This window comes from Panthera onca, chromosome B2 (assembly GCF_046562875.1).
Source record: "Panthera onca isolate mPanOnc1 chromosome B2, mPanOnc1 haplotype 2, whole genome shotgun sequence".
Taxonomy (NCBI): domain Eukaryota; kingdom Metazoa; phylum Chordata; class Mammalia; order Carnivora; family Felidae; genus Panthera; species Panthera onca.
The window spans coordinates 50,761,354-50,781,055 of record NC_138343.1 but is presented as its reverse complement, the minus strand read 5'-3'; the positions used below and the strand labels follow the sequence as shown (position 1 = coordinate 50,781,055).

The 19,702-nt window shown below is 41.9% G+C and overlaps 1 protein-coding gene and 1 long non-coding RNA gene across 2 annotated transcripts in view; both read left to right on the top strand.

Moving 5' to 3' along the window:
* The first annotated feature begins 255 nt into the window (after positions 1-255).
* Positions 256-9,296, top strand: LOC132667210 (uncharacterized). Its single transcript, XR_009605045.3, has 4 exons — positions 256-466; positions 4,125-4,216; positions 5,776-5,859; positions 7,554-9,296. It is a non-coding gene; the product is annotated as an uncharacterized LOC132667210 (long non-coding RNA).
* A 5,440-nt stretch (positions 9,297-14,736) lies between these two features.
* GCLC (glutamate-cysteine ligase catalytic subunit) overlaps positions 14,737-19,702 on the top strand; it is a 50,911-nt gene continuing 45,945 nt past the window's right edge. The window contains exon 1 of the mRNA XM_060615760.3: positions 14,737-15,371. Coding sequence (XP_060471743.1) covers positions 15,222-15,371 — 150 coding nt within the window. The 5' untranslated portion in view covers positions 14,737-15,221. The remainder of the gene's footprint in view (positions 15,372-19,702) is intronic.

Below are 19,702 nucleotides of genomic sequence, written 5' to 3'. Positions count from 1 at the left end.
GTTGTTAACTGAAAAAGTTGTCAAAAAAATTTTTTTGTCTGAAATAGATGAAATGCAGGTCCCCATTTTTTATTCAAAAAATAAACAGAGAAAAATTTAAAAATACAAATATATATATATATGTATATATATATATATATATATATATATATATATTTTGTTTAATAATGTAGAACTCAAACTCTAGATACTAACAACACAGTGGTGGAGAGAAGCCAGAAGGATAGGAAATGATGTGTATCAGTTGGAGTCCAGGCAAGAGGCAGAAACACACAGCTATTGTTGACAGAGAGGATTTAACATAATTAAGGAATAGCTAGCCAGGTTTTAAAGAACCGAAAAATTTAAAAGGGAAACATTACCAGCACACCAGCCCTCCTTTCTTCCAGTAGAAGCAGTCTGTTCCAGTGGCAACAGTTGATTCCAGTTTGCCATGTTCTGACATTCATGCAGCAGAAGAACTGTGGTAAGTTGGGTATTAAAATTGAATGGTATTTCATTTTGTATATAATCCAGATGGGTGAAGTCAAGACTTGCTTTTTGACATCAGTATGTATCTCACACTATATTTTGCCAGTTCTAAGATGCCATTAGTTGTAAGTTGCGCCATCGATTTAAATAAGTTTTCTTTTTTTCTTGGAAAAATACTTTTTTAACCCTACCTATAACATCGATCATATACAATGTGTAATAGGTCAACTTATAAGATATCAGAAAGCTTATTGTATATAAGTTCGGCTTAAACACACCTTTCATGAATAATTGAGACAAAAGCTTATGTAGTTCCCTATTAGGGTTATCGGAAATTACTAACTGCCCTATCTCACTTCTGTGACCTCGCCTGCTTACTAAACAGATAACTTAGGATGCAAAACGCTCCCCCACCCCCTCTACCAAGATCTGGGCTAGGCAAGACCAACATGTAAAAAGTCACGTACTCACTGCCCTACAGCATCTCAGGTGTCTAACTATGATTGGTCATTTTAAACCCTCTTAGGACAAAGACCTTTAAATTGATAGGTTCCCACCAAAACTAACGTCTTTATGTCACAATATAATTGGCTACCATGAAATGTTGTAAATTGTAATTGGTTAACTAAATAATGACGTATTCTGACTTGCTAAAATCCATATAAGCTCACTGCTACCTTTGTTCAGGGCCCTTCTCTGCACTTTTCTCCTTAAGATCAGGAGATCAGGTTTGGCCTGGCCGTGAATAAAATCTTGCCTCGCTTCTGTTCAGCGTCTGGTGGTTTTTTCGACAGCACCCTGTTTCAAATGATTATAAAATAAATCTTGAACTCAGAAATCATAAATTATAAAAAATAAGAATCAGAACTGAGGAAATTTGTTATTTATACTATTTAACAAACTTTCCTGTTACTCAGCAAGTAAATGCTTTTAATGCTTTGATGATGGTGAGATTCTTTACAAACATTACTTTTACATTTTGAAATAAACATGTATGGTTTTGCACAAAGTCGTTGCGTAGAGGTAAGGATGGATTGTAAAAGATTTTGATTAATAGTCTTTCCCACTAACTAAGATAACTTTTTTTTTTAACGTAAGCTATTTAAGCAGTAACTTTCAATAGAAAACAAGGCGAATAATTTATATCCCAAAAAGGGGGAAAATACATATTTTATTATATACTTTCTAAAAGCTTTCAAAGTGTTTTATTTGGTCACCATTAAAGGTTGCTAAAATTTCATCACTTTATTCTCTATGAAAATGTAGGTGTATCCTAAATAAGTATTTAAGTAACATTACACTGGGCACAAATCACTATGTGCTTACCTAAGACTTAAAAATGAGAGGTAGCCCACAAATTGTAGAATGTTAATATTAAAACAGACCTATTAAATGGAGAGAAAAGAATTTCTGTTACGTGTATAGAAAGGAGTAAACTTTGATTACTTGGGGGATATGAGGAAAAAAGAAATCCCTTCACAACACAATAGTTATTTTATCTGTAAAAATGGTGATTATTATGGTTTACTCCAGGAGATACAAAGACAATAATAGTTTGTGAAAATGTATAATTACGTCATAGTAGAAATACTTGCCACCAGCTGCAATTTACTTTTAAAAGTTGTAGACTGTACCTGGATGGCTCAGTTGGTTAAGTGTCCGACTTCAGCCTAGGTCATGACCTTGCTGATCCGGAGTTCCGGAGTTGAAGCCTCAAATCAGGCTCTGTGCTGACGGCTCAGAGCCTGGAGCCTGCTTCAGGTTCTGTGTCTCCCTTCTTTCTCTCTCTGCCCCGCCCGCACTTGTGCTCTCTCTCAAAAATAAATAAACATTTAAAATAAATAAATAAAAATAAATAAATAAAAGCTGTAGGAAAAGTTTGTGTGTGTAATAAAAGTAAAAGTATTCCCTACTATTACCTGTAACTTTCATCAGAGGTTAATAATTTTATTACTCTGAAATCCTCAACAATACAAGTATTTCAGTATTCAGTTGATAAACATGTTGTTTTAAATGTCACTTTCCCAGAGAGGCCTTTCCTGAAACAGCCACCCCCTGTCCCATCTAAACTATGTCCTCCTCCCCTTATTCTCTGTCATGACACTCTTTTACTGTCATAAAGCATAATAATTTTAAATTATGCATTAATTCATATGGCTCCTTATTTAACACCAGTCTCTTCCTACCCAGCATGGCTGTAAACTGTGAAGGAACTACCATGCCTTTTGCTCACCTTTTTGTCCAAGCACCTAGCACCATACCTGGCACCTAGTAGGCACTTAATAAATATTCATTAGATCTATTCATATTTCCTCAGTACCCTTACTTTACTACTTTACCTGCCTCTTTTTAGTGAACCCCCACCCTTCCCAGCTCCTCTGTTAATCCCCACAAAGTAGTCCCTGACTACCGGAACTAGACCATCACTGAGAAGCAGGAAACTGATGCAGAAACTGAAGCAACCAGATGGATGCCATCACCACAAGAAACGAGGAGGAAATGCCCACACTCTCCAGAAATGCTACAGAAAATGGGGAAGGGCTGGGGAAAGAAAGGTCCCTGACCTCAGTGTCCTCAGAACCAACAGCTGACTTTGCAGGAGGTCCCTGGGCCTGGGACCTCTGTTCTCCTACAGAATTGGGGAAGAGCAGGTGGCAGAGGGATGCCTAGAGAACTGAAAGGGAGAAGCAAGGTGGTGAACACCTGGATTTGAATTTAGATTCAGCCATTTACTAGCTATGTCACTTTACAAGTAGGCTTAAATCCTCAAATTTTTCAACTGGAGATACTGTCGCCCACCTCATATTGTTACAATTAAATGTTACAATTAAGGACACTTAAGAGTGTGCACATAGTGACCGACCCACACTATGGCCTCCGTCAGTGGAATGCAGCCTCCGTAATTATCTGATCCCGGCCTTGAGTTGGATGAATCAGCTGCCTTGATCTTTTCCTGTTTTGTAGAGTGAATCATCTACCCACTTTCTTCCCAAACAATAAGGTATCATATCTTAAATATGTAAAGCTATAGTGTGTTTTTTTTTTTAATTTTATTTTACCATAGGCCATTGAAGAGACATTGTTCTGTTCCTACCATACCCTCATACACTCAGCTTGAATATTGGACACTCTGCACGCTTTTCTCACAAGATAAAAGATGTCCACCTTACTGTCTGTACTTTGGGGCCTGAGTCCATCTGGAAGGCCACTTGCAAAACCTCCAACACAGTTTTAGATGGTGAATGGGCCTTTGCCTCTTATTAATAGTACCTATTGAGAATATTCTTCTATAGAGAATTTTTTCAAAGCACTTTCATATATGTTATATTGTTTACCCTCACAATGATGATGAACCAGGGCTGGAATTATGATCATTTCCACCAGTTTCTTCTCTTACTTTTTTTTTCTTTTAATGTTTATTTATTTATTTTTTTGAGAGAGAGACAGAGAGCATGAGCGGGAGAGAGGCAGAGAGAAAGAGGAGACAGAGAAAATCCCAAGCAGGCTCCACGCTCAGCGCAGAGCCCGGCACAGGGCTCATCCCGTGACTGTGAGATCATGACCTGAGCAGAAATCAAGAGTCGGAGGTTTAACCGAATGAGCCACCCAGGCACCCCCTCTTACTTTTTTTTCTTAATCTTTCTTTCTTCCAGAACCCAGGTGAAGAAATTAATTTATCTGCCCAAAGTAATATCACTATCACATGAATATTTGAAGGAATGAGTGAGTGAATCATAATGAGCTGGTACGTCAGGAATCTAAGACACTAACCCATGCTGTTCCTGTTTTCTTTCCTTTCCTTCTTATTATCATTTTCTTCTTTCTTTCATTTTTCCCTCTGTTCTTTCTTCCTCTCTCCCATTTTCTGGTAACTTCTCATAATCTGCATCAGCTTTTGTGTCCTTCCCCTGGGACTCGGGAATGCAATACTAATGACATTAATGAACTACAAGCCTCAGAGAAAATGAAACATAATAGCCATTGTTTTTTATTATTTCTGCAGTGTCCTAAGTACAATTAAAAGAAAGCCAGCTTTCATCAATCATGCAACAACACATTAGCTGAACTGAGCTGGTAACAGACTTTAAATGTTCAAGTAAATATTTGCTGGCTTACGTTGGCATGTTTTTGCCTTTTAAACAAACTACCATATAATCATCTGAATATAAAACAGCCAAAACTGTATAAACTAGCCATAACTTGAAAACTAAAACTTGGAAACCTCAAGTCATATTATTTTAGTTAAAATATTTTAGTTGAATCTCCTTTTTTACATCTAGAATTTTTTTTAAAGATTTTATTTTTTTAAGTAATTTCTACATCCAACATGGGGCTCAAGTTTACAACCCTGAGATCAAGAGTCAGGTGCTCTACTGACCGAGCCAGCCATGTGCCCCCCCCATCTAGAAAAATTTTAAATAGATAAAAGAGAGAAAACTCTTATTGAGGATGCCACCTTCAAGCAGAATTTATATTGTTTTCTTACAAGGAAAAAAAATAGGATTCATAAGCCACTTTGGATGTAATATACTGAGTATGGATTAGATTATTTATATCTTACAAATCTGACATTATCAAATGTACCAAATTTCTGAAAAATGTGATTATTTGCACTTTTCCTCTTTAGCTTTAAATACTAAAGCATTCCACCATCTGCACTAGGAACTTTTTATCAATATGGTCTGCCTGCAGAATAGTATCGTGTAATGTTAGCAAAGGCATGCTATCAATTATCATTTTCATCCCCAAGTAACGTTTGAAAAAATAAAACCCTAATCATGTAACAAGTCCAGTCAATTTAATTAACGTCAAATCAAATATTCCTTGACATTTTGACACAATTTTGACTTACTGAATAAATCCCATTATAAATCTCTCATAAACCCTTCAGATTTTACATACTGTTTTAAATATTATGCTTCTAAGGTCTGTAGATTCATAACAGAAACCAGAGACTATCAAAGGTTAACTAAAGCATCTATCTTTCAATAGCATTCCTCACTGATTACCTCATTTTGAAATCATCTAAGAAGTAAGCTGTATGCCCTACCTGAAGATAAAGGGGGAAAAATTCTTCAACTGAGAGATTTTATCCCCAGTCTGAGCAAAGGGAAATTCTCCAGGGCTGGTGTCTTTTTCAGGGTACAAATCACAGCACTCAGAGCTAAATCATTAGCAGAACTAACCAGTCTGACACACATAAATCATCACAAAAACAATAGGTGCTCTTTATTATTTTCTTCATAATGACACCTAAAATTACTGAGTTTATATTCTTGTTTATTGTCCGTCTTCTCACTCTAGAAAGAAAGCTCCATGAAAACAGAATGTTGCTCTTCCCTTTCACCCAGTATCTTCGGCACCAAGAACAGGACCCGTGCAGAGTGGGTACGTAGTACATATTTGTTAAATAAACACAAATTTAGTTCAACTGGCAGAGAATTGCCTTAGTTGTATAATCACAGAACTTTATATATTGTCCAAACTTCCAAAAGTTCTTTGTAGCCCAGATCAACACTGGTACTAATTTCACAGCTAGTTTATGGACATATTTCATCTGTGTTCTTAAGTATTAGAAGACATCTGTAAAAAACTGTCTTAGTTATTTGAAAACTAGAAGATAGTGCCTAACTCTAACTTCAATAATAATACTATCTCCAAGGACACGTTCTCACATTCAAGGTTTTAGCTGTTGTTTTGACCATTGCAATCTAATTACAACTTAGAAAACCTAGTGAATTTCCCCATCACACATTCCCTCAACTACAGGACTGTGCCCCTGACCTTGCTGAGGGCAAGGTGAACCCTGATTAGTTCCCTGTATGTGGAAACGATTCAGTATAGGTATAAGAGAAATGTTCATTCGTTTACCCCTCAACTCCCCATTTCTTCTGCCAAAGCACATCGCAAGCCATAAAGGCCTATTCAATCTGGAAAGCAGTGTGGAGGTTCCTCAGAAAATTAAAAATAGACCTACCCTATGACCCAGCAATAGCACTGCTAGGAATTTATCCAAGGGATACAGGAGTACTGATGCATAGGGGCACCTGTACCCCAATGTTTATAGCGGCACTCTCAACAATAGCCAAATTATGGAAAGAGCCTAAATGTCCATCAACTGATGAATGGATAAAGAAATTGTGGTTTATATACACAATGGAATACTACGTGGCAATGAGAAAAAATGAAATATGGCCTTTTGTAGCAACATGGATGGAACTGGAGAGTGTGATGCTAAGTGAAATAAGCCATACAGAGAAAGACAGATACCATATGGTTTCACTCTTATGTGGATCCTGAGAAACATAACAGAAACCCATGGGGGAGGGGAAGGAAAAAAAAAAAAAAAAAAAAAAAAAGAGGTTAGAGTGGGAGAGAGCCAAAGCATAAGAGACTGTTAAAAACTGAGAACAAACTGAGGGTTGATGGGGGGTGGGAGGGAGGGCAGGGTGGGTGATGGGAATTGAGGAGGGCACCTTTTGGGATGAGCACTGGGTGTTGTATGGAAACCAATTTGACAGTAAATTTCATATATTAAAAAAAAAAAAAAAAAAAAAAAAAAATTTAAGTATTACTGTTGATACATATGATTGAGTTTTGTTTTCAGCAGTGAGAGGGAAAGTGGAATGAATTTGGACTCTGAAGGCAAAGAGACCTGGAATCAAATCCAAGTTCTGCTGTTTACTTGCTATTTACAAGTCTCTGGCTAGCCTTTGAGTGTGCTTCCTAATCTGTGAGCCTCCACTTCCTCCTCTGTAAAATGGGCTAACACCTCATAGAAATCTTTCCTAACCTTTTTCACAACATTACACACCTTGAAACTGAGAATGTTTTTACTGTAAAGGATGTTGTTGTCCACAGTGAGATGTGACCAGACCAGAAGGCTCTGGCCACCCAAATCAGGTCCTGCTTTGCCATTGCAAGGGCTGAAGGGAATGTCATTTTGGTATCCCATTGCTAGTTAGGGCACATTAGTATTCCAAGCCATGCTTTTTGGGAAGCTCTGCCTTGTTTTGCAGGGGGGTGTGGGTGGGGGGATAAATGTGAATCTTCCTGATCACTAGTTCCCCTTCCTTCCCTAGATCAAGGATAAGCAAAACAACGTGTTTATCTGGTGCCCATCTCCCTGGCTGAACACTCCTCTGAAAGTGACCGTTGGACTGTGCCAGAGCAGAGCTGTCCACACCAAGTGATGCTTCATAGCAACTCTGTCTTTGGTGAACTTACTGGCATCCCCTTATATATAAGCTGTGGCCTGATAACCTTAAGCATAGTTCCATAAAGTTCCTACCCAAGGCCACGGAGTTGACTGCTGACTAGCAAGCTGTTCTCTACTTTGTACAGGTGTCTATTTGGGGAGGGAGAAGGTAGAAGAGCCAGTGAAGGTTTGCTTAAACTATTCTTACAGCGAAAACACTGGCTGTCATCACAAAATATTAAAAATTAAAGTGCCAGAGACGGTTTTTAGTGGCCCTGGCTTTTACAGGTGCTAAGCTTTTGAGTAATAGGGGAGTGTCTTTCCAGGAAACTGCAACCTTTTACCATTGCAACAGCGGAAAACATCTGTGGCAGGAAGATATTTTCTGAGCTTACTGCTACTTGAACGTAGTGATGTTGTGTCTCCTAAAATTCCTACCTTGCCTTAATTGATGAAAAAGAAGTACCATTCAGTGAGCCTCCCCCTCCTCACTATATGTGTCAGATATTCCGCATGTTATTTTCAGTCTTTACAAGCACTCATCAAAGTATCGCTTTCCCCCATTATACAAATGATGAAACTCAAGCACAGGAGTTTGCCCAAGGTCACAGAGCTAGAGGGGCCAGAGCTGGGATTCCAAATCAGTTCTAACACTCAAGCCAAGACTTTTCTGGTATGCCATATTCTCTGTCCAGTAGTAACAGAGCTTCTAAGACCTAATGAGTTTTTATTCTTTAAAACTGAATTTTTAAAAAATGTAAGCAGGGCACTAAGAACTCTGCAGCTTAATATTAATATTGGTGGGGCATCTGTGTGGCTCTGTTGGTTGAGCATCTGACTTCGGCTGAGGTCGTGATCTCATGGTTCGTGAGTTCAAGCCCCACACAGGGCTCTGCTCTGACAGCACCAGGCCTGCTTTGGATTCTCTCTCTCTCCCTCTCTGCCACCTCCCTGTTCATGGGCATGCACATGTGCATGTTTCTGTCTCTCTCTCTCACAAGTAAACATTAAAAAAATTTAATATTGATATTGATATATTACTGGTCTCACATGGACAAGAACTAAGACTAGGAGAGTAGACCAGGGCTAGATCAGGAAGTGGCCACAAGGAAAAGAGAAACAAGATAAAGAAGTGGTCTTACTCCCTCTTATCATGGGCCCCATCAACACACTGGAGACTAGTGGTATATTCAATAGCTACATATAAACAGTTATTTATTTTTGAGAAACAGAGTGTGAGCGGATGAGGGGCAGAGAGAGAAGAAGACACAGAATCCGAAAGTAGGTTCCACGCTCTGTCATTACAGAGCCTGATCGATGCGGGGCTCGAACCCACAAACCGTGAGATCATGACCTGAGCTGCTTAATCAACCGAGCCACCCAGGTGCCCGTTACAAATGTTTAAAGAAAGGCACCCATGTAATATTTAGAGTTAATCCTAATACATGTAGACCAAGGTTTCTCAACCTTCACACTGTTGACATTTTGAGTTGAATAGTTCTTTGTGTGGGGCTCTCCCGTGCATTGTAGGATAGGCAGTTTTTCCATGAGTTGATTTTTCCCTTCAAAATAACTATTAAATAACTAAGTACTAAAATAAGCAGCAGCAGGGGGTATCGTGTGTGAAAAATACCTCCCGGAAGTACAATTATGTTATTCCTTTGTTTTTGTTTTTGCTTTTTGGACATGTTTTATTGAAGCAAAATTGCTTGGTATCCAGTATAGTTGCCTTTCCACGTAGGTGTAATTATGATTGGCACTTTTTCACATTTCATCATCCACAAATTGCTGTGTGCCAAAGGTCAATTATTTGGTGTTATCTAATCTAGAATGAAGCTTACATCTATGTGAATAAAGGTGAGTGCAATGGGAAGAAAAAATAGGAATCTTCAAAAACATAAATACATGCCTTAAAGACCTTACTCATATTTGACAGTGGGCCTCCTTTGACAATAATAATTACCCATGCCAGCCACTGTGAAAGTTTATACCACATGTGACAAGTAGGGTTTTTTAGTTTTGTTTTCAAATGCAAGGTCACCCAATGTGGAACAATAGCTAGAAAAGTTGGAATAAAAACAATTGGATAACATCACCTGTCTCCAATTTTAGGATGAAGGAAATTGACTTCCAGTAAGGGATTAGCCTATTGCTTTCTCCTTTTCATCTTCCTGGATCATCCCTCAGTACCAATTGCTCAAATTGTCTTTTACATTTGTCACTTAAAGCTAACTACCTGAGATCAGATGCCAGTGAGATTTGCTTTAAATTAATGGGAGGGGGTGAATATCTGAGATGAGATTAGCTATGTGGTGATCCTGAAGATGGGTAATAGGTACATTACACTATGTCCTCTGTACTTTTCTGCTTGCTCGGAAATGTCTGCAATAAAAAATTGTGTTTCTTTAACCATACTCCAGTGAAGAGAGTGAATCTACTGGGCTGAGCTATTACCTTCCCTGTCCCAAACACATCAATCTTGGCCTCCTTATCTGCTTCCCTAGCATCTGATAAGATCGTGATACTGTTATGAAAAACCTCACCATTTCACATGTGTCCCGGATTCCATCATGTCTCCTGAGAGATCTTCTAAAGGCATCCTCTCTCATTCCCACATCTTTAATCTCACCCCATTGACTCCTATCCATCTTCTTTACACTCAAGCTTCCTCATCTTAATATAGGCCTCACTTGAGGGAGCAAACCTTTTGTGACTATATGAAAATAAGCACATTTTTATTTTTTAAAAATCCATATGAACTAAAAGTCGGCTTTAAAAATCAAGTTGATGGTGGTTCAGTGTTTTGTCGACTTAGAATGACAGTAACATATTTCAGCAACATGTGTTAGAAATACTACACAATACAAAAAAAAAAATTGCACTTTTTCAACTAACTTAGTGGTATTGACATCAGAGAATGTTTAGGCTGGGAGAGAAACCTCAGGTGAAGAAGGAAGTGTCCCTGATGATAACAAACACAACTTTGCTTAGAAGAACTGGGCACGCTCCCCTGAGCCAGGGTGAAGACCACAGTCTTTTGGGCACTGCTCTTCTGTGATAAAGCCCTGGGGTATTTCTTCAATGTAGTCAAATTCTAAGCACAATGCGATGGTAGGGAAAAAATCCTTCATGCATCTTTTGCATTTTGTACTGTATGCACTTGAGTTGAGAAACAACTAGTTGTTTCTACCAATAATTAAAACACAAAGCAAGAAAATCTTAAACACCTCACCGTCAGAACAGAGGTTTTTTGGGGGAAAGGGAATGTCAGAGGAGAGGAGGCCTTAGCGGAGGTGGCACCAAGAAGACAGGAGCCCCACAGAAGGAGGCCTTCAGCTCCACCCAGACTATGAGTTGTAATAGAAAGTGCACTGTAGTTCAGATCCCTGAGTAGCCACTACCTGTTACTATTACTGGATCTCAGTTGCCTTATCTATAAAACATGGCAACAACCAGGATTGTTCCATGGATTCTAGATCAAAGTGCTCGGCATAAAGCAGGTGCACCATGAAGAGTAAATTACTGCGACGGCCGGGATACCATCTAGAGGACGTTCAAGCCAAACAGAGCAGTAAGGGCTGGGGCGGGTGACCGCAAAGCGGCCTGAACCTGCAAATTTCTCCCTTAGAGACCCTTAGGCAAAAGTCCCTCTGCTTTCCTCGTTTGATCTTTGTGCGGTCAGCTCCAGGCTATCATCGGAAGCTGCTGACTCAGGGAAAATTGGAACTGGCATGACCACAGGGAAATAGACTTTTTTCCCTCCGTACTCAAGAGGCCCGAAAACCAATGAGTCTGAAATGGCTGCTGCAACACTTAGGAGCAGCAGCCGGGTGTGGGGGATGGGAGAGTGTCAGGAGTGGAGGGCCGAAACTTTGCCCCAAGCAGCATCCCGGCAGTGACCTCTAGCACAGAACAGGCACAAAGTGCTGAGTCACGGGGAGGCGGCACCGTGCGCCTGGAGGCGGGCCCGGCGCAGTCACGTGGCGAGGGCTGTATCACAACAACGACGCGGCGTGCAGCGCCGGCCGCCCGCGCCGCTTCCTCCCGCTATCCAGCCTCCCTCCGAGCATGCTCAGCTCGGCCCCGCGGTTGCTCCGGGTCCCCAGCTTCACTGCTCCGTGGTCCGAGTTTTCCAGGCGTCCCTGGAGGCGGGGCTTGCGACTGTCGGGGCTAGGAGGCGTGAAAGGTGAAAGCGTCGTCTTGATCGCCAGTAGCAACGGTTGGTTAGAGCCTACTGAGTCCGGGTTTTTTTCCGCGGAAGATGTGACCGGGAATCCGCTTTGAGCAAGGCCTGAAGAAGAGCTGACTATGGGCACCGTTTCCCGTTAGTGGTCATTAAAGCCCTGAACGATCTGTCTGGGGCTAGTCGCTGAAAACCTACTCGTAGAAGTACCGAAGAAGTAAACCTAAAAATGAAAAACACTGTCAAATAGAGGGGATTGACTGTTGACTGTAATTCCGTTGATCTGTGCTGGGGATTTTTTCTCCTTGTAACAGCAATTGATTAAGGCACTGTGGAGGCCACAGTTTACATTTGACATAACTGCCAAATAGTACCATCATGCTGCACCCCATTTGGGATCGTCCTGAGCCCAGGGGCTCTCGGGGGGGGGGGGGGGGGGGTGCTTGTTTAGAATTCGAATAAGAGAGGCCCCCTTCTGTGTCACCCGGAACCTGGGACTGAGTGACTCAAATTATAGCGCTCTCACTACATGCAGTGCTATCTAGAATTTTGGCTAGACTTGAACTTAAATCTCTTACTGAACCCCCCCCCCCCCCATACCTGTTTGTTCATTAAAATGAAACTGACACTCTCCCAAGAGTCCAGCTTCAGGTATTGTGAGGAAATGCAGCAGGTGTAGGAGAAGAGTGTGTGCTTTGCAAAGTGTAAATGTCTACACCTGTGCTGTTTCAATTAAGTGGAATGCGAGTCACAAAGATAATCTTAAATTTCCCATTAACCACCTTTAAAAACGGAAAAGAAACAGATGAATTAATTTAAGCACATACTGTATCTTAACATATTCAAAATACTGTTAGGGCAACATGTAATTGATATAAAATTATTAATGAGGTATCTACATGCTTATTTTTGTAAGGTCTTTGAATCTGGTATGTGTATTACACTCACAGTAGGTCTCTTAGGCCACTAAGTTTTCAATGGAAATACTTGATCTGTATTTCCATTTTATAAAATTAACAGGCAAAAAAGTAAATTCATATTCCCAACCTGCTCCAAATTTATGTAAAAGTTTTCCAGTAACCAAATGGAATTTCAAGTTTGAAATGTCTATTTCAGTGGATTAAAATAAAGCTGAAATTAGTTTTACAGTCAAATTAGCCATTCCTCAGATGCTCGGTAGCCACATGTAGTTGATGGCTATTGTATTGAACAATGCAGGCCCATGCAAATGCTAGATTTTGAGAATAAAAAATGATCTTTTAGATGTCTCACTTGCATGTGAAACATGAGCAACACTGCTCTCCTAGATCCCCACACTACCTGCCTTCCTTAGGAAGTAAGATACATAGGAAGCACTTTTCTAGAATCGAGGATATGAAAGGCATAAATTAACTCTATCCCAGAGGAAGTCAGTATAGAGATACTTTTAAAATTATTCTATCATAATGTAGAACTAGAGGCATGTACAAATGCAACCAAATTAAGGAGAGGCATAACTGGGACTGAGCAGATAAACAGGAATGTGTCAAGTGGAGATTTCCAAGCAGAAAAGTCAGTGGAAAGCCAGGACCAAACAAGCCTGGTGATGCTGGTGCAGAGGGTACAAAGAAGAGTAGATGCAGCAGCAGCTGAGGTCGAGTTGGCTGTGAACAAATTAGAATGAAGCTTGGTTTTTATCCTTGCTGTGTGCTGGGGATTGAAACCTCTCCTGAGCTTCAAACACCCCCACAAATCCACGCCCCCCCACACCCCACACACATACACACACTCCACTGTAGGATTATAACCAAACCTTGGGTTTCCATGTCCCCAAGCCCTAAGAGGGGCACATCCAATAGGATGGGTGTGGGAGAAGGGACTTCTGTCATATAGCCTCTCAGCAGTTAGTTAATAAGTGCTTAAGAAATGTTAACTTTGTAGTTCATGGAATACACTTTTGGCCTCATGTGTGTGATCTAGTTGCTGTCACTTTCTCCCTCGCTGACACATCAGCACTCTGTCAACACATATTTATTGAACAATAACTTGGGTCTGAGATACCGCCTTCCTTCTCTTTGCCACCAGGATAGGGTCAACCCCAGCTGCTTCTAAAATCCTCTACTCTTGTAAGCTCACATGAACATCATTTTAGTCACATAATGGATGAATATTAGGTTTGGATGAGGGATATGCTTTTGGAGAAGATTCCATCAATAAATCCATCTGTAGATGTTGACAGAGTCCCTCTTGTTGCAATGAATGGTGTCTGTGCAAAGAATATAGGTCAAATAATTACAGAATACAGAAATACTTGTCATATATATACATATGGTATAAATACACAAGCTTGTATTTCCTTAATAACCAGGTAATGTATTGGTCATCAACTCTATGCACGTCTGCATCGTGCACACTCTTACAACATAAAAGATAGAATTAATATAAGTTTACACGGGTGTAGAAATAACTTGCCCAAAGTCCCACAGTCAGTAAATAGTGGAAACGAGAATTGAGCAGGTGTTTTATCTGACTACCAAGCTACAGAGTCATTACCATACCTGGCTGCCCTCACCTGTTTTTTTTATAAGTGTGAGGGCTTTTCTCACCTCACAAAGAATATAGAGGGTTGTTCATTAATTCAAATGATCAAATTTCTTCTCCAACACCAAGTTTATCTCTTTGGATTAGAGAAAACGAGTTTCCACACGTTTCCTTTGCTTAAAGAGGGGCGAATCTCACTCTCCCGGCCCCCGGTGAGCTCCTCCCCTTCGACTCCGCCCCAACCACGCCTGCGCACGCCTCCTCCTCAGCCTCCTCAGTGTTTCTTTGGGCGCTTGGCCACGCTTCCTCTTCTGCACCGCCTTCTTTCCCCGCCCCTCGCCCGTAGTCTATAAAATCCGGAGCTACGGATCGCGCCTCGGAGCGGCGAGCGAGCAGATAGGAGGACTGGGCATGCTCGGTGGCGGCGCAGGTCTTGGTCACAAGTAGGAAGAAGCCAGTGCACGACACTGGCAAAGAGAAGCGGGAGCCGCTGCCGCACCGCGGCGGTGGGGTCTGTCGCCACCGCCTGGGAGCAGGAGCGGGGCGGGAGCCGGAGCGGGCGAGGCCGCCTGGCCGAGAGCCGCCCAGCCTGCCCTCCTGCCCTCTGCCTCTGTGCCCGTGCGGTGCGCCGGACCCCTGAGTCGGTCACCTGGGGGGCAAGGACCCGCGCGGGGGAGCGGGAGAGGAGCGGACCCTCCCTCTCTCCGCCGGCTGCGGCACGAGGGCGCCCCCGCGGGGCGGAGCAGCTGCTGCCTCCGGCGTCTTGTGCGGGCAGCTGAGTGTCCGTCTCGCGCCCAGCGCCCCGAGCGAGCGGCAGCCGTCAGCCCCGAGAAGGAGGAGGGGGCAGCCATGGGGCTGCTGTCCCAGGGCTCGCCGCTGAGCTGGGAGGAGACCAAGCGCCACGCCGACCACGTGCGGCGGCACGGGATCCTCCAGTTCCTGCACATCTACCACGCCGTCAAGGACCGGCACAAGGACGTGCTCAAGTGGGGCGACGAGGTGAGCGCCCACGGCCTCCGCCCCCGCCTGGCTCCCCTGTCAGGCCACCCCGCGCCTCCTTTGTTCTGCGAGGCGCGCCCCGGGGCCCCACGGTGGTCCGTGTCATCCGGTGTGCCTCTAGGGTCCTCGGACGAGCTGTCCCTGCCCTCGCCTGGCGCGCGTCCGGGGTGTGGGGCCCTGCCTGAGCCTTCTCACCAGACTTCTCCATCCCATTCATTCATTCTTAACGGGTTTCCCCCTTTATTCAAAAAAAACGGGGTAGGCGCTGGGAGGGCGCGAGCTTGAGCAGGTGTGACATTTGGTGCTTCTAGGAGTTCTCAGTCTGATACATGTGCCGGCCGCGTTTCGAGATCTACCGTCCCGTGTAAAAATGGGCTTTTGTGCTCAGTGAGAGAGGCACAAAGTTGTCCTAGAAGGCCCATTGCTGCTAGGAGTCAGGTTTTAAGGATGTTCGCTTCTGCCCCATCTCATGCAGATTACGTTTTAAACCTCCCAACTTCTCATCAGTCACCTCGCACCCTCTTCACCCTCCTCCCTCTTCTGCTGCACCACCTCTGTAGAAATTAAGGCTCGGGTTTCCTAAAGGGAAGGAAACTTCCTTGTCCTGTTTAATTCTAAATGGGAATTCTTGAAGCTTCACAGTTGGGATTTGTTAGTGGTTTTCCGTGGCCTGGATCCAATGTCTAAACTTTACAAATCAGTGCTTCAACATGTGTTCTGCCTAGAGGTGAAATGTTTTTGTATTCTCAGTATGTTGAACCATCGTTTATGGGAAAGATCTGGAAAGCATTGCCCCTTTGGATTTAGTTTTTTTTCTGCCAAAGCGTTTTGCGCTCTCCCTTCCGTTTTGAAAGTCGCATGTAGATACAATTCAAATAATTAAATGCTTTTTTTGAAAAGTGCGTCTGTTTTTACCATCTGTCTTCCATGGCTTGCTTAGGTGTAAGCTTATCTTTAGTCCATGTTATTACTCTTGACCTAAGCGTCAAGGTGCTGGTACGCCAATGCAGAATATCTGTGTCTCCTTGCAAAACTAGTTTGTCTGTTTCTAAGATTGGAAGATAATTCTGCTTTTTTACAGTTGAAGGAATTGTGCTGTTTTAAGTTAGAAAAGTATAATGATCAGTCATTCACATTTCTACTAGAAGGGGTTTGTCATACTTGGGACAGAAAAGGAGTGTACAGGATTGTGTTTACTGGTAATTCTTCAGTTTTATTCTGAAGTTCTTTGTTTCTTCACAGCATCTGATATTATACATGTTCATTTGTATATTGTGGGCATTTTACGATCTATCCTCTACTCTCCAGCCCCCTTGAAAATTCTGCTTCAATCATGTCTGGGCAGAGTATAGGGTTTTTAGGAAGAGTAAAATTCCTACCCTCAAGTTTTGACAGTCAAGTTAGAAATAGGCAGCCTGATGTAAGGAGAAGAAGTGAGATTGTGAAGAAGTGAGATTGTGAAGACTGCTCAGATGGTTAAGGTTGGGGGGGGACCCCACTCTTCTCCTGAAATGGCGCTTAAGTGAAACCTTAGTTCCCTGAAGTTGGTTCTCTCTTAGATCCTTGACCTGTGGTATTGCAGGCATGAATTCTCCATTGTGGTATCTCTGTTTGGGCAGATAGAGAGGGTGATGTTTTGAACGGGGGCGGGGAGGAGTCTCATGCCTAAACACTTGCTGGTGCTTCCTCCTAGTATCATGTCAAAGTAATTACTCATTTACGTTACAGAACATTACTACTTAAAAAATTTTTTTTTTAATGTTTATTTTTGAGAGCGAGCACGACAGAGTTCCAGCTGGGGAGTGACTGAGAGAGAGGGAGACACACAGTCTGAAGCAGGCTCTAGGCTCCAGGCTCTGAGCTGTCAGCACAGAGCCTGATGCAGGGCTTGAACTCAGGAACTGTGAGATCACGACCTGAGCCAAAGTTGGACGCTTAACTGACTGACCACCCAGGCGCCCCAGAACGTTACTATTACATGCAGGTCATGATCCATTAGTGGGTTGAGAAATAAATTTGGATTTCCCTAGATTTGTTTTCTTCTCTTCAGAACTTAAAAAAAAGAAAAAAATGGAATAAGATGAAGAGTACCAATTACCACAAACAGTATTAGGTCAAACTTTTGGGTTATTTGAGAGCATGTTGAGCAGGTATGTATTGAGTCACATGTAAATTATTTCTTAGTATGGTGGCCACTTAAGGAGTTTGAAAACCATACTGTCCTATTTATCACAGGAGGCTTCCTTGATGAGACGAGCCTTTGAAAAGAGCAGGAGAGCAGTCATCCACTCCAGTGTTAGCAGTTTTCCTTGCTCAGAGGGACTCACAGACCACATCCACCAAGTGAAGTCTGCAGTCAGGGTCAGACAGCAAGCAAGCCTGTTTGTATGCAGAAGCCTTGGGAATTAACAGAAACAGGCTGGGCAGATAAAAGTAGAGAAGGGTGTGGTGGGTGGTATGGCCCTGGAGATGAAGGATGGCCTTGCCAGACAGAAAATGGTGTTTGAGATGTGATATTTGGACTGTGTTGGTGTGATACCAAATTACTGCTCTTATTGGGAAATTTTGGTGTTGTACTCATAAGTCCTCTTCTCCACCCCACCCCCTCCAAAAAAAAAAAAAAAAAAGGCCTTCAAACCGTGGTTAGAAGGAGACCCTGCCGCTTTTGGAAATGCTCAGCCCTAGTTACTAGGACAGTATTTACACCTGACAGTGTTTATCAGAAGGAACCCTGGAGTTGTAGTTTCCTTATGTTGTAGTCCAAGGCCTGCCAAACTGCCTGTGTGATGGTGAGCCTCAGTTTTCTCTTTTGGAAAATGACAGGGTTGGAATCTCCCTTCTAACTTTTATAGTTTGAGTATAATTTGAATAAGATTTTTAAAAAGCAACGTACATAATTTCAAACCAGAATGTTATTCTTTGAAATTCACCTGGAGATAGATAATCTTCAGGCTGTTGAGGAAAGGAGAAGGCTGCCACCAGCCGCTGGGATAAAAATGGGTCGTACTGTAAAGGTGTGTGTATGCTGGCTTTTTGGAACTCCAAAGTATTCTCCTGTGACAACGTTATGCATGAGTAGATTCCCAGATCAGCTTACAGATGTATGTTTCACCTTTGGTTTAACCGGTCCTAACCCTAGCCACCATTTATTCTGTTTCTGTAGGAGATAGACGTTCTAACTCCTGGGTACCAGGAAAACACTTCATTTTGCCCCAGGATGGGGGCTTTGGGGGAGAGGTAAGATGGATGTTCCTGGGTGCTCTCCTGCCTGCTAAGCATTCTATGTATGCAAAAAAGAAAGCCCTTCCCTTTTCACAGCTGACACAACTTTTCAGGTACAGTTTTTGTTTATAACCAGAGTGTACTCATTAAAAGACCAACTTAGGAAATGTATGCTGCCAACGTGGCACTAAATACAACTTTTGATTTTTTCCTAATCACTCTCGTGTTAGTTACCTTCCTGGCCTTTCTGCTACTTAATAATGGCAGAGGCATTATCAGAGTTGAAATCTGTCTGACTCCAGGTCCATTTCTTAAACACCTTATACCAGGTTTTGGATTATTTACGATGTATGAGATTTCATCAAATCTCCTTTTACACAGTTCACACTACAGGTTGTAAAGGTGTCAGGAAACAACATTTGAAAGCAAACGTTTAATTTTTCTAATTTTTTTTAACCCAGTGTTGTGGCTGTCAAAGTTAAGAAGGTAATTGTCCTGTAGTATGCAGAAAAGTGCATGTGATCTTAGGAAAATATAATATGCCTTTAATACTTGAGTGTGTTCTTTGCATAAAGCCAGTAAAACTGGGGTGGGGTATATTCAGTGCTGATAGGTCTTTGAACTACAAATTTGCTTGTGTAGGGTAAGAATGCTTAAATGACTATTTAGAAAATGCATAGCTTGCTGATTAATAAGCTTATGATCCTGTAGGAAAAGTAACATAACCCTGAGCTATAAATCTAGAATGAATAAAAGCAGCCATTTGAGTGTAAATGAATGTGAAGCTTGGACAAATTGCTTAATCTCAACCTCAGTTTTATTATCTATAAAACAGGGATGATAATACCTCATAGGGTTATTAAGATTAAATAGGATAATGTTGATGAAATGGTGTACAAGGAAGTGCCTAACTTACTAAACAAAGACTCATAAATGGTAACTTAAAATGTTTACTTGGAAGAATTTTTTTTTTTTTTTTAATGTTTGAATGAGAGTATGTGAGCAAGAGCGTGAGTGGAAGAGGGGCAGAGAGAGGGAGAGAGAAGAGAGAATTGGAAGCAGGCTCCATGCTGTCAGTGCAGAGTGACACAACAGTGAGATCATGACCT